The sequence below is a fragment of the Salvelinus namaycush genome, unplaced genomic scaffold (assembly GCF_016432855.1).
Source record: "Salvelinus namaycush isolate Seneca unplaced genomic scaffold, SaNama_1.0 Scaffold533, whole genome shotgun sequence".
NCBI classification, from domain to species: Eukaryota; Metazoa; Chordata; class Actinopteri; order Salmoniformes; family Salmonidae; genus Salvelinus; species Salvelinus namaycush.
Genome location: NW_024061235.1, coordinates 120,805 through 135,450, shown reverse-complemented (window position 1 = coordinate 135,450; position 14,646 = coordinate 120,805). Strand labels below are relative to the sequence as shown.

General features: G+C 44.7%; 1 protein-coding gene and 1 long non-coding RNA gene across 2 annotated transcripts in view; one reads left to right on the top strand and one right to left on the bottom strand.

The window, feature by feature from the left end:
• LOC120041769 (suppressor of tumorigenicity 14 protein-like) overlaps positions 1 to 4,030 on the top strand; it is a gene marked incomplete at its 5' end in the record, with an annotated part of 4,899 nt that extends 869 nt beyond the window's left edge. Inside the window, 3 exons of the mRNA XM_038986633.1 lie at positions 1 to 234; positions 612 to 748; positions 2,663 to 4,030. The exon at positions 1 to 234 is cut by the window's left edge and continues 38 nt beyond it. Coding sequence (XP_038842561.1) covers positions 1 to 234; positions 612 to 748; positions 2,663 to 2,821 — 530 coding nt within the window. The remainder of the gene's footprint in view (positions 235 to 611; positions 749 to 2,662) is intronic.
• A 93-nt stretch (positions 4,031 to 4,123) lies between these two features.
• Positions 4,124 to 6,169, bottom strand: LOC120041773. Its single transcript, XR_005475940.1, has 3 exons — positions 6,070 to 6,169; positions 4,362 to 4,547; positions 4,124 to 4,204 (listed from the first exon to the last, which is right to left on the bottom strand). It is a non-coding gene; the product is annotated as an uncharacterized LOC120041773 (long non-coding RNA).
• Positions 6,170 to 14,646: the final 8,477 nt, after the last annotated feature.

Here is a 14,646-nt window from a genome sequence, read left to right as displayed (position 1 = left end):
TTCACGTCCAGAAGCAGAACAGTAAGAACGTTCAGAAGAGGAACCTGCGTCAGGTGATCCCCCACCCGTACTACAATGCCTACACCTTCGACAACGACATCGCTCTGATGGAGCTCGACAGCCCTGTGGCCTTCTCTGATTACATCAGACCCATCTGTCTGCCCTCGCCACAACACACCTTCCCCCAGGGGAACTCTGTCTGGATCACAGGTTGGGGCGCCACACGAGAGGGAGGTGAGTCATGTAGATGGGCCTCAGTTACTAATAGTGTATATGAAAACAATGTACTGAATAATATTTTTGTTTGTTTACCGAGTTTTACCGAGTTGTTTTTGTTTGTTTACCGAGTTTTACTGAGTTGTTTTTGTTTGTTTACCGAGTAGTTTTAATGATTTAATAGTAATGTTATAATATGTTTTTAAATTAGCTTTCTGCTGCGTATGAATACAAAAACATGTTACATGAAGATGTTCCCGAACAGTTAGAGATTGATCAAATGCTCCCCACTTCCTGCATCGTGATAATAACTAATGGTATGTGTCCTTGTATGTATGTTAGGCTCTGGTGCATCCATCCTAACATAACTAATGGTATGTGTCCTTGTATGTTAGGCTCTGGTGCATCCATCCTGCAGAAGGCCCAGGTCCGTATCATCAACAGTACGGTGTGTAACCGCCTGATGGGAGGACAGATCACCTCCAGGATGACGTGTGCTGGGGTGCTGACTGGAGGAGTGGACGCCTGCCAGGTACTCTCTGTCCCTATGAAGTGCACTTCTTTTGAACTCTCTGTCCCTATGAAGTGCACTACTTTTGAACTCTCTGTCCCTATGAAGTGCACTTCTTTTGAACTCTCTGTCCCTATGAAGTGCACTACTTTTGAACTCTCTGTCCCTATGAAGTGCACTACTTTTGAACTCGTCCCTATGAAGTGCACTACTTTTGAACTCTCTGTCCCTATGAGTGCACTACTTTTGACCTCTGTCCCCTATGGATGCACTACTTTTGAACTCTCTGTCCCTATGAAGTGCACTTTTTTGAACTCTCTGCCCTATGAAGTGCACTACTTTTGAACTCTCTGTCCCTATGAAGTGCACTTCTTTTGAACTCTCTGTCCCTATGAAGTGCACTACTTTTGAACTCTCTGTCCCTATGAAGTGCACTACTTTTGAACTCTGTCCCTATGAAGTGCACTACTTTTGAACTCTGTCCCTATGAAGTGCACTACTTTTGAACTCTCTGTCCCTATGAAGTGCACTTCTTTTGAACTCTGTCCCTATGAAGTGCACTACTTTTGAACTCTCTGTCCCTATGAAGTGCACTACTTTTGAACTCTCTGTCCCTAGGAAGTGCACTACTTTTGAACTCTCTGTCCTATGAAGTGCACTACTTTTGAACTCTCTATCCCTATGAAGTGCACTACTTTTGAACTCTGCCCCTATGAGTGCACTTCTTTTGAACTCTCTGTCCCTATGAGTGCACTTCTTTTGAACTCTCTGTCCCTATGAAGCACTATTTGAACTCTGTCCCTATGAAGTGCACTACTTTTGAACTCTGTCCCTATGAAGTGCACTACTTTTGAACTCTGTCCCTATGAAGTGCACTACTTTTGAACTCTCTGTCCCTATGAAGTGCACTTCTTTTGAACTCTCTGTCCCTATGAAGTGCACTACTTTTGAACTCTCTGTCCCTATGAAGTGCACTACTTTTGAACTCTGTCCCTATGAAGTGCACTACTTTTGTACTCTCTGTCCCTATGAAGTGCACTACTTTTGAACTCTCTGTCCCTATGAAGTGCACTACTTTTGAGCTCTCTGTCCCTATGAAGTGCACTACTTTTGAACTCTCTGTCCCTATGAAGTGCACTTCTTTTGAACTCTCTGTCCCTATGAAGTGCACTACTTTTGAACTCTCTGTCCCTATGAAGTGCACTACTTTTGAACTCTGTCCCTATGAAGTGCACTACTTTTGAACTCTGTCCCTATGAAGTGCACTACTTTTGAACTCTGTCCCTATGAAGTGCACTACTTTTGAACTCTGTCCCTATGAAGTGCACTACTTTTGAACTCTCTGTCCCTATGAAGTGCACTTCTTTTGAACTCTGTCCCTATGAGTGACTTCTTTTGAACTCTGTCCCTATGAAGTGCACTACTTTTGAACTCTCTGTCCCTATGAAGTGCACTACTTTTGAACTCTCTGTCCCTAGGAAGTGCACTACTTTTGAACTCTCTGTCCCTATGAAGTGCACTACTTTTGAACTCTCGTCCTAGAAGTCACTTCTTTGAACTCTCTATCCCTATGAAGTGCACTTCTTTTGAACTCTCTGTCCCTATGAAGTGCACTTCTTTTGAACTCTCTGTCCCTATGAAGTGCACTTCTTTTGAACTCTCTATCCCTATGAAGTGCACTTCTTTTGAACTCTCTATCCCTATGAAGTGCACTTCTTTTGAACTCTCTGTCCCTATGAAGTGCACTTCTTTTGAACTCTCTGTCCCTATGAAGTGCACTACTTTTGAACTCTCTATCCCTATGAAGTGCACTACTTTTGAACTCTGTCCCTATGAAGTGCACTTCTTTTGATACAGGCCATATTATAGGGCTGCCACACAGGGCTCTGGTCAACAGTAGTACTGAGATGTATAACCATATACTTTCTCTCTCAGGGGGATTCTGGCGGGCCTCTGTCCAGTCCTGGTACGAGTCGTATGTTCCTGGCTGGAGTGGTGAGTTGGGGTGACGGCTGTGCCCGTAGGGACAAGCCTGGAATCTACAGCACCGTCACCAAGTTCAGGGGCTGGATCAAGGAGAAGACCGGCGTTTAAACAGGAAACGGGGGGAGACGACGAGTGCTTCCGACAGATGAACACGCCAGTACAGATTACTGGTTCGCCGGGACCTCGACCCTCTGCTCCCTTCCATTATCCAGGAGTGATGAACTATTTTCCACGTTTTGATTTCAGGCCTCAAAATGCACTCCCCTTTTCATATCGATGGACTATGGACCGTTGGTTGGTTTCCTCTGTAGAAAGGCAGATGCCTTTAATGTCTAAATGTGTATTTTAATGACTGGTGTCTAAATGTGTATTTTTATATGAGGAGGAATAGGTGGTTTTTGGGGGGGAAAGTGTTTTTAAGAATTGTAAATAATGTCAAATTTTGTGCGTTTTAAAAAATATATATTCTTTTTTTAGATATATTAGTTTTGCCATTTGCAATCAGTCATTTGGATTGGATTGGACACAACATTTTCTGGTATATTTTGCAGGTAGGATTTAGGCCATTTGTAACAAATAACTCTGTAGAAACACTGTTACGTCCATAAGGAGACTGTGTGTTCCATTGCTTGTTTTGTCATTGGATTTGAATCATTTCCCCGTAGCTTTGTTTTCTCTTACGCCATCTTTCAGAACCGTCTCTTAAATGTGAATTCAGACTCTTTTACTTGTTGTCCTTGTACTCATCATGAGGAGGGGGGGGGGGGGGGGGGTTGCAATTCCAAATGGAGCCATATTCCCTATGAAGTGCACTACTTTTGACCAGGATCCATACGGGTTCTGTTTTTAAAGGTAGTACACTATGTAGGGAATCGGGTGCTAGTTGAGACGCAGGCCTACTGAAGGGCTCAAACAGACAGTGACCCCAGCTCCATCCTATCTACTATGGTTTGGTATTTGACACAATAGTTTGTTGAAATACCAGGAAGTCCTGATGCGACATAATGATGAATATTTTTTTTTTTTTTTTTTTTTTAAATGTGATTTATTCCTGATGGTCTTTTTTTTCTTCCAACTTTTATTTCTCATCAGGGATTGTATTTAATTTGTGTCCAAACGTAAACGCTTTTATAACAGAATAAAGCTTCGTTAGAGATTGTCTGTAGGTTAGCATTGTGCATATAAACAACTTTTGAGGACATACAAATTATCGAATTTAACTTAGAAATAAAACAATATTCAGCATTTATCAAATCAACCACTTACTGTAATTTTGTTTTTATATAAGTGTTTGGAAAAATAAATATGAACAACAAATTAGTCTTTTCATGGCTTTTCTCAGTATATTTTAATGGTTGTATTCTGATTACCCAGCACAGCATTTGACCTCCCTGAAAAGCCCCCATTCTTCTTCACTCTTCCTTCTGCAGATACACTTCCACTCTCTGGTTCTCTACTGCTGTAACACCCCGGGTCCTGTAAGATCCTAGCCTGTGGGAAAGTAATGCACAAACACAGGCTTGTTTTTTTGAAGTCTCGTGCTCCCAGACATCACACAGACGACTGGATGTTCTTTATAACAATTAGAAGGAGAGTTGAATCCAGAACTCATCTGTGTGTTTATGTCGATGTCGTGATGCTTTTTTACCCCTGGTGTCTTGGTAGTTGTGTCAGTACTAGATGACTGATGCGAATCCTCGTCTTCCTCCAGGACAAGTACAAGAGGCGTTGAGAGTAGAAGTGAAGTACCACGGTTCTGATCTCCCGAACAGCGGGGTCTACGGAAACCATGAACTGGTGTATCTGATGAGGCTCAAACTGCAGCAGGGAAGGACTGGACACGATGGTCAACGGCACGTTAGAGTTGGAAAGACGATCACCGGTATAAGACATTGGATGCATCCCAAATAGTTCCCTGTTCCCTATATAGTACACGACATTAGACCAGGGCCTATATAGTGCACGACATTAGACCAGGGCCTATATAGTCACGACATTAGACCAGGGCCTATATAGTGCACGACATTAGACCAGGCCTATATAGTGCACGACATTAGACCAGGGCCTATATAATACACGACATTAGACCAGGGCCTATATAATACACGACATTGACCAGGGCCTATATAATACACGACATTAACCAGGGCCTATATAGTGCACGACATTGACAGGGCCTATATAGTACACACATTAGACCAGGGCCTATATAGTGCACGACATTAGACCAGGGCCTATATAGTACACGACATTAGACCGGGCCTTATGGGGGTATATAGTACACGACATTAGACCAGGGCCTATATAATACACGACATTAGACCAGGGCCTATATAGTACACGACATTATACCAGGGCCTTATGGGGGTATATGCACAGCATTAGACCAGGGCCTTATGGGTAACTATATACAGCATTATACCAGGGCCCTATGGGGGTATATAGTACACAGCATTATACAGGGCCTTATGGGGGTATATAGTACACAGCATTAGACCAGGGCCTTATGGGGGTATATAGTACACAGCATTAGACCAGGGCCCTATGGGGTATATAGTACACAGCTTATACCAGGGCCTTATGGGGGTATAGTAACAGCATTAGCCGGGCCTTATGGGGGTTATAGTACACAGCATTAGACCAGGGCCTTATGGGGGTATATAGTACACAGCATTAGACCAGGCCTTATGGGGGTATATAGTACACAGCATTAGCCAGGCCTTATGGGACTATATAGTACACAGCATTAGACCAGGGCCCTATGGGGGTATATAGTACACAGCATTAGACCAGGGCCCATGGGGGTATATAGTACACAGCATTAGACCAGGGCACTATGGGGGTATATAGTACACAGCATTAGACCAGGGCCTTATGGGTAATAGTACCAGCATTAGACCAGGGCCTTATGGGGGTATATAGTACCAGCATTAGACCAGGGCTCTATGGGGGTATATAGTACACAGCATTAGACCAGGCCTTATGGGACTATATATTACACAGCATTAGACCAGGGCCCTATGGGGGTATATAGTACACACATTAGCCCAGGGCCTATGGGGGTATATAGTACACAGCATTAGACCAGGGCCCTATGGGGGTATATAGTACACAGCATTAGACCAGGGCCCTATGGGGGTATATAGTACACAGCATTAACCAGGGCCCTATGGGGTATATAACGGCATTAGACCAGGGCCCTATGGGGGTATATAGTGCCACGTATTAGACCAGGGCCCTATAGGACTATATAGTGCAGTATTAGACCAGGGCCCTATGGGGGTATATAGTGCACCATATAGGGTCCCATTTGAGATGCAGCCATTAAAATGAAGAACCAGATGCTAGTGTCTCACCCGGACACCAAGATGACAGGTGTTTTCCTGACGTCTCCCTTCAGCTGAATGAATAGCTGGGCTTCTAACGAGGTGTTTCCCTCCAGGTGCACCTCCAACAGGAACGGCGTCACTAGAAGGGACATAAGGCGGGTTAACCAGCTGTTCCTGCACAGGAAGCAACCGTAACCACGTGACACTGTCAGTGTGTGTGTGTGTCCTGAGTTTCTGACCACAGAACGGGTCTGTTGCTGTGATGTCCAGGACCGCGGTCAGGGGCTGGAAGGTGATTGGTCGATCTGGAGGCAGCCAGCTAATGTCGTAGCCTATAGGAGAAAAACAAATAGCTGATGGTGTCTTGATGATAAAACAGCCAATCATCAACATCGGTTTCTTCATGTGTAAAGACTCGTCTTTGTTTCAGAGAGAGAAATGTGTATCAAGAGCTATGCTGTCTACTTTATCTCGTCTCTTACCCAGCTGGTCTACATTATCTCGTCTCTTACCCAGCTGGTCTACATGATCTCGTCTCTTAACCAGCTGGTCTACATTAGCTCGTCTCTTACCCAGCTGGTCTACATTATCGTGTCTCTTACCCAGCTGGCTACATTATCTCGTCTCTTACTCAGCTGGACTACATTATCTCGTCTCTTACCCAGCTGGTCTACATTATCTCGTCTCTTACCAGCTGGTCTACATGATCTCGTCTCTTACCCACTGGTCTACATTATCTCGTCTCTACCCAGCTGGTCTACATTATCTCGTCTCTTACCCAGCTGGGCTACATTATCTCGTCTCTTACCCAGCTGGTCTACATTATCGTCTCTTACCAGCTGGTCTACATTATCTCGTCTCTTACCCAGCTGGTCTACATGATCTCGTCTCTTACCCAGCTGGTCTACATTATCTCGTCTCTTACCCAGCTGGTCTACATTATCTCGTCTCTTACCCACTGGTCTACATTATCTTGTCTCTTACCCAGCTGGTCTACATTATCTTGTATCTTACCCAGTTGGTCTACATGATCTCGTCTCTTGCCCACCTGGCCTACATGATCTCGTCTCTTACCCAGCTGGTCTACATTATCTCGTCTCTTACCCAGCTGGTCTACATATCTCGTCTCTTACCCATCTGCTACATGATCTCGTCTCTTACCCAGCTGGTTACATGATCTCGTCTTTTACCCAGCTGGTCTACATGATCTCGTCTCTTACCCAGCTGGTCTACATTATCTCGTCTCTTACCCAGCTGGTCTACATGATCTCGTCTCTTACCCAGCTGGTCTACATTATCTCGTCTCTTACCCAGCTGGTCTACATTATCGTCTCTTACCCAGCTGGTCTACATTATCGTCTCTCTTACCCAGCTGGTCTACATTATCTCGTCTCTTACCCAGCTGGGTCTACATTATCTCGTATCTTACCCAGCTGGTCTACATGATCTTGTCTCTTACCCAACTGGGGCAGATGTTGAGGCCAGGGTGGTGACAGTGTGTACAGAGAGCTCTCTGGAAGTCCTCTACTCCCTGGCAGGGAAGGCTGTGAAGGGCGGAGGACCGGATGGAGCTGGTGGAGGACCGGATGGAGCTGGTGGAGGACGCATGGAGCTGTGGAGACCGGCTGGAGCTGGTGGGACCGGATGGAGCTGGTGAACAACCTATAGGCCCGTTGGTGACTGCACAGCAAGTACTGCTCCCCTGGAACACACCACACACAGGTTGACCTTTATTGGCTGAATCTTGTCCTGAGGCAGAACTGAGCGATCTACACTACATGGGACAGCTGCAAAGTTAAAATGACTATATATCTTAAAATTCATAAAACCAAAAATGTGCTTTTTGATCTTAATTTTAAGGTTAGGTATAAAGTTAGCAGTGTGTTTTAAGGTTAGGTTGAAAATCAGATTCTAGACTTTGTGACTGTGCTAGCGAGTGACTACCCTGCAGAACTGCCATCAAATATATGAGTCATCCCAACCTCCGTGTTTTGTAGATAGCCTAAAGGACACAGCTTTTCCTGGTCAGGTCACATGGGCCCCAGGCATGATGTTTGTTATAATATTTTAGATGATTAAAAAAATAAAAAATGTCACACACTTTTCATGAGAGACTGAGACAAACCAGGGAGTTATATCCTCTGCCGATGTAGAAATCAACGTGACCCAACGGTCTGGGAACCCCCAGGGGAGCTACCGGCTCATTGGCTGAAAAATACACAAAACTGATTGGTTAAAAAGGTCTATAAAATCTACCATACTATGAGGTGTAACTACATGGCTTATTAGGTATGTGTAGTTCTCACGGTTGAAGTTGGTGTGAATCACATCCACGTACTGAGCATCAGTGTGATCCAAGACAGGCTGCTGTCTGCCTCGGAAAACAGGGGTGAGAACGGATCCAGGCCTCACGGATCAGAGCACATAAAAAAAAAAAATAAACACTCAATTTGACGCGGTCAGTTCATCAGAAACCCATAGTGGACTTTTACCAGATGTAACTCTATATCTGTCTCAGTACCTGTGATCCTGCCAATAGTTCCCTCCAAACAGGCCCCAGTCACACCAGCTACATGGCCCCAACACCAAACCCTACCAGGTGAACAGCTCTGGAAAGAGCCCTGAACCTCCTGAGGAATAAACATCAACACCACATCATGTATAACTACACTATAACACAGTTACTCATGTTCAATTTGGGCCAGTTTCCCTGACCCAGTTAAAGCATATTACTGGACACCTTTTACACAGTGTGGAACATGTACCTACCAGTAGTGTCTGATGGTCTGTGCCAGCCTCTCTCCCACTTGCCTGGCTCCTTCGGTGATCTCCTGCTCTGGGGCAGCAGCCAATCGCTACCAGGACATTAACCGCCCCGCCTCTAACAGCTCCCCGCCATCATCCTCGCCCAGCTGGGCTGCAGCCTGGCTGGCCTCCTGCCTGGGACAATCACTACTGTGGGCTGAGAGGGCTCCAGGCCACAGGACCAGGGGCCAGTCCTGGGAGGCCTGGTGGAAGTGGAGGGAGGCCCTGGCCAGATGGCAGGCCTGAAGGAGGGAGGTCTAAGGGGGAACCACAGGGACCCTGCTCAGAGGAGAATCTGAGGAGCCTCACCAGAAGAGTCGAGGGCTGAGACAGAGGAACTCAGAGCAGTGGGCATGTTGGTCACCATGATGAAGAGAATATCTGTAACATCAATCATGTTGTTAACATATGACTGTATTTTAGGTTATTGTGAGGACTTCTCCCCAGTTAATCATGATTAGGCAGCCGCTAGTTTTGGAAAATGTGAGTTTTAATTTGAATTGACCTCTCTGTGCAGCTGAGCTAATCACCACAGTAATCGCCACCATAGTACCTGTGGCAGGACCAGACAGAAGACAGAAGGTCAGTAGAGACCAGACGACCAGGCCGATGTCAGCTCCAGAGTTCTCCACACCTCCACCTGTTCTCTCCATTTCCCCAGCCACAATGCAAATATCCCTACCTGCTATACAGCCTTCTGTACTCTGACAATCTGATAAGCCTCAGTGGAGGTGGAGACTGGAGTGTTTCTGATGAAAATACAGTAGAGAACAGTAGAGCTTTTGTCAGCCAGCCCTTTCTTGATCAGTGCAGAGTGATACTTAAACTACAAAGAATGCAGTTCAAGATGTTTCTAATGAATAATTGCAACCGGTAAAATGATCTGAATATTGCATGTGTTTGCTATTACAGTATTCACAAGAACATAACATAGGACCCAAACATGGTTTGAGATTTCATTTAAAACATTTCCAATAAAATATTTGATTTGTCAATGGCCAGGTCGCAGTTGTAAATGAGAACTTGTTCTCAACTAGTCTGCCTGGTTAAATAAAGGTGAAATTAAAAAATGTGACAGAAATCAACTTCACCATGCGAACTATATACCCAATGGCAGCAGTTGTCGTCGGACAATAGTTCAGACGGACCGTCCTTATTATTGTTCCGCTGCTAACTTTGTCAATCGTTTTGTATTCATTTTCTGTTGGCGCTATCTTGAATATTGATCTGGTGAAACAGGAAAGCATAACCTAAACGGATTACTGGATTGATTATGGGTATTTGGATTGTTAAATAAACTAACCAAGATAACCTTTAGCTATAGCTAGCTTATACATTGTTTATCTTGAATGCAAAGGAGTTGCTACTAGTAGCCAACTACTCTACTAGCTAACTAACTTAGACTTCTATGTTAAGAGACTTTAAGAGACTATTGAGTGAGCGTCTAGCTAGCCTTATTGACTTACTAATCATCTGGTTGACTTGATGTCAGAGTCGTGAGTGTGTGTTATATAAGCTGTACCGTTAGAGATGTCAGAGAGGAGAAGAGACAGCCGTAGCTGGGACTGGGACAGTCCTCAGTGCCGGGCTCAGATGGACCAGATATTTTTCCGTCGGCATGACTACATCCAGAACGGAACCACGGAACACAAAGAGTTCTGGAGCTTCTTCGAGCGCTTCCAGAGGTTCAAAACCAAGAAGGACATGTCCGGGGGCAGCAGGAAGGAAGACATGGAGGAGGGCAGAGATAGGAAGAAGACTGTAGATCTGGGTCTGCCTAAGGAATATGACGCCCGCTATCGGATCAACGTGTCAGTTTGTACCAAAGACAGAGGAGAGGCTGGAGACGGGGAGGTCTGATCAGAGACACAGCTCGTCAGGCCCAGGGAGTCAGGAGTAGCTGACTGTCGCCTGGCTTTGCTGCACTTCCTGGACTTCAGCCAGAGGCAGAGCTTTGGGAAGCTGGCCAAGTTGACGGAGCAGAAAGCCCTTCCTATTTTCCAGTACCGGGACGGATCGTGGAGTTGGTGCGGGCTAACCCGGTAGTAGTGGTGGCGGGGGATACAGGCTGTGGAAAGTCCACCCAGGTCCCCCAGTACCTCCTCTCCTCTGGGTTCAGTCACATAGCTTGCACTCAGCCACGACGGATTGCCTGTATCTCCCTCGCCAAGAGGGTCAGCTTCGAGAGTCTCAACCAGTATGGCTCCAAGGTAGGTAGTTGTGTAGTAAGAAGCTGTTTTATTTACAGGCTTGAAAAATATAGTTTTTGGAATATCAAACAAAATGTATATTTTTTTTCACACAATAGTAAGTGTTTTTTCTTCTCTGAAAGAGATCATTTTTCACAATGTTGTACACTTTACACAAAGACCAAATCAACAGCCAGACATTTATCAGACCTACAAGCACACTGACACACAGCTGTGTTTTATCTGCAGGTTGGGTATCAGATCCGTTTCGAGGGGACCCGTACCCCATCCACCAAGCTGTTGTTCCTGACAGAGGGTTACTACTGAGACAGATACAGGCTGACGGAGACCTGGAGCAGTACCAGGTAATATAATATACAATACCAGTCAAAGGTTTGGACACCTACTCATTCAAGGGATTTTCTTTATTTGTACTATTTTCTACATTGTACAATAATAGTGAAGACATCAAACTATGAAATAACACATATGTAATCATGTAGTAACCAAAAAAGTATTAAACAAATCAAAATATATTTTAGATGTTTGATTCTTAAAAGTAGCCACCCTTTGCCTTGACAGCTTTGCACACTCTTGGCATTCTCTCAACCAGAGTGCCTGGATACAGCTCTTAGCCATATACCTCAAACCCACGAGGTTCCTTATTGCTTTGATAAACTGGTTATGAACAAAATGATAGAGCAGTACAAATTAATGTTTTGTCATACCCGTGTTTTATGGTCTGATATACCACGGCTGTCAGCCAATCAGCATTCAGGGCTTGAACCACCCAGTTTTATAATATATACCAGGTAAATATAATATATTCCAGGTAATATAATATATAATACATATAAATATAAAATATACCTGATAATATATAGTGCATTTGGAAAGTATTTAGAGCCCTTGATTTTTTCCCCACATTTTGTTACGTTACAGCCTTATTCTAAAATAGATTAAATATGTTTTTTTCTCATCAATCTACACACAATACCCCATAATGACGAAGCGATTACAGTCTTGAGTCTTCTTGGGTATGCCACTACAAGCTTGGCACACCTGTATTTGGGGAGTTTCTCCCATTCTTCTCTGCAGATCCCCTCAAGCTCTGTCATGTTGGATGTGGAGCGTCGCTGCACAGCTATTTTCGTGTCTCTCCAGAGATGTTCGATCAGGTTCAAGTCCGGGCTCTGGCTGGGCCACCCAAAGACATTCAGAGACTTGTCCCGAAGCCACTCCTGCGTTGTCTTGGCTGTGTGCTTAGGAAGGTGAACCTTCACCCCAGTCTGAGAACCTGCTCCAGAGCGCTCAGGACCTCATCAAGGATCTGTCTGTACTTTGCTCCGTTCATCTTTCCCTCGATCCTGACTAGTCTCCCAGTCCCTGCCACTGAAAAACATCCCCACACACGATGCTGCCACCACCATGCTTCACCGTAGAGATGGTGCCAGGTTTCCTCCAGACGTGATGTTTGGCATTCAGTCCAAAGAGTTCAATCTTGGTTTCATCAGGCCAGAGAATCTTGTTTCTCATGGTCAGAGTCCTTTAGGTGCCTTTTTACTGAGGATTGGCTTCCGTCTGGCCACTCTACCATAAAGCCTGATTGGTGGAGTTCTGCAGAGATGATTGTCCTTCTGGAAGGTTCTCCCATCTCTACAGAGGAACTCTGGAGCTCTGTCAGAGTGACCATCGGTTCTTGGTCACCTCCCTGACCAAGGCCCTTCTCCCCCGATTGCTCAGTTTGGCCGGGCGACGCACTCTAGGATGAGTCTTGGTGGTTCCAAACTTCTTCCATTTAAGAATGATGGAGGCCACTGTGTTCTTGGGGACCTTCAAAGCTGCAGGTGGACTCCAATCAAGTTGTAGAAAGATCTCAATGATGATCAATGGAAACAGGATGCACCTGAGCTCAATTTTGAGTCTCATAGTAACGGGTCTGAATACTTATGTAAATAAGGTATTCTTGTTTGTTTATTTTTAACAATTTTCAAAAAATTCTAAAAACCTATTTTCGCTTTGTCATTATGGGGTATTGTGTGTAGATTGCTGAGGATTTGTATTTATTTAATCAATTATAGAATTTAAAAAACGATTAATCCATTTTAGAATAAGGCTGTAATGTTAAAAAATAAAAGTCAAGGGGTCTGAACTTTCTGAATGAACTGTGTATAGACCAGGTGGGTTACAGAACAGACGGGTAACTTTACTCTCACTATATCTAGGGGTTTTATGCCTTTCTAGGGCTGTGTCCCAATTGTTCCCATAGGGCTCTGGTCTAAAGTAGTGCACTATATAGGGAATAGGGCTCTGGTCTAAAGTAGTGCACTATATAGGGAATATGACTCTGTCTAAAGTAGTGCACTATATAGGGAATAGGGTTCCATTTGGGACACTTGGGACACACACTAGTTGTTCCATAACCTGTCCGTGTGTGGATCTACCTCCCCTAGTTGTTCCATAACCTGTCCGTGTGTGGATCTACCTCCCCTAGTTGTTCCATAACCTGTCCGTGTGTGGACCTACCTCCCTATTCCACCCAGGTGTTGATTGTTGATGAGGTGCATGAGCGACACCTCCACTGTGACTTCCTCCTGGGGGTCCTGCGCTCCCTCCTGGCCACCCCCCCAACCTCCGCCTGGTCCTCATGTCTGCCACCATCAACATCAAACTCTTCTCCAGCTACTTTAATACTGCACCTGTACTGCAGGTACCGGGCAGGCTCTTCCCTATACAGGTGAGTGGACAATAGATTTCAAACCTCTCCTCTGGGACCCCCCCAGACGTTTCATATTTTGGTTGTAGCCCTGAACAAGCTCACCTGATTCACCTCGTCAAGGGCTTGATGATTTAGTTGACAAGTGGAATCAGGTGTGGATGAGTTGAAATGATGGACTGGCTGGGTGTCCCCAGGGAGAGGTCTGAAAACCCTCTGGACCATGCTATATCATAAGTATAGGAATAACAGCACTCAGAGATGTTGTATACTGTTGAAGTCGGAAGTTTACATACACTTAGGTTGGAGTCATTAAAACTCGTTTTTCAACCACTCCACAAATGTCCTGTGAACAAACTATAGTTTTGGCAAGTCGGTTAGGACATCTACTTTGTGCATGACACAAGTAATTTTTCCAACAATTGTTTACAGACAGATTATTTCACTTATAATTCACTGTATCACAATTCCAGTGTATCAGAAGTTTACATACACTAGTTGACTGTGCCTTTAAACAGCTTGGAAAATTCCAGAAAATGATGTCATGGCTTTAGAAGCTTCTATAGGCTAATTGACATCATTTGAGTCAATTGGAGGTGTACCTGTGGATGTTATTTCAAGGCCTACCTTCAAACTCAGTGCCTCTTTGCTTGACATCATGGAAAATCAAAGAAATCAGCCAAGACCTCAGATTTTTTTTTTATATCTCCACAAGTCTGTTTCATCCTTGGGAGCAATTTCCAAACGCCTGAAGGTACCACGTTCATCTGTACAACAATAGTACGCAAGTATAAACACCATGGACCACGCAGCCGTCCTACCGCTCAGGAAGGAGATGCATTCTGTCTCCTAGAGATGACCGTACTTTGGTGGCGAAAGTCCAAATCAATCCCA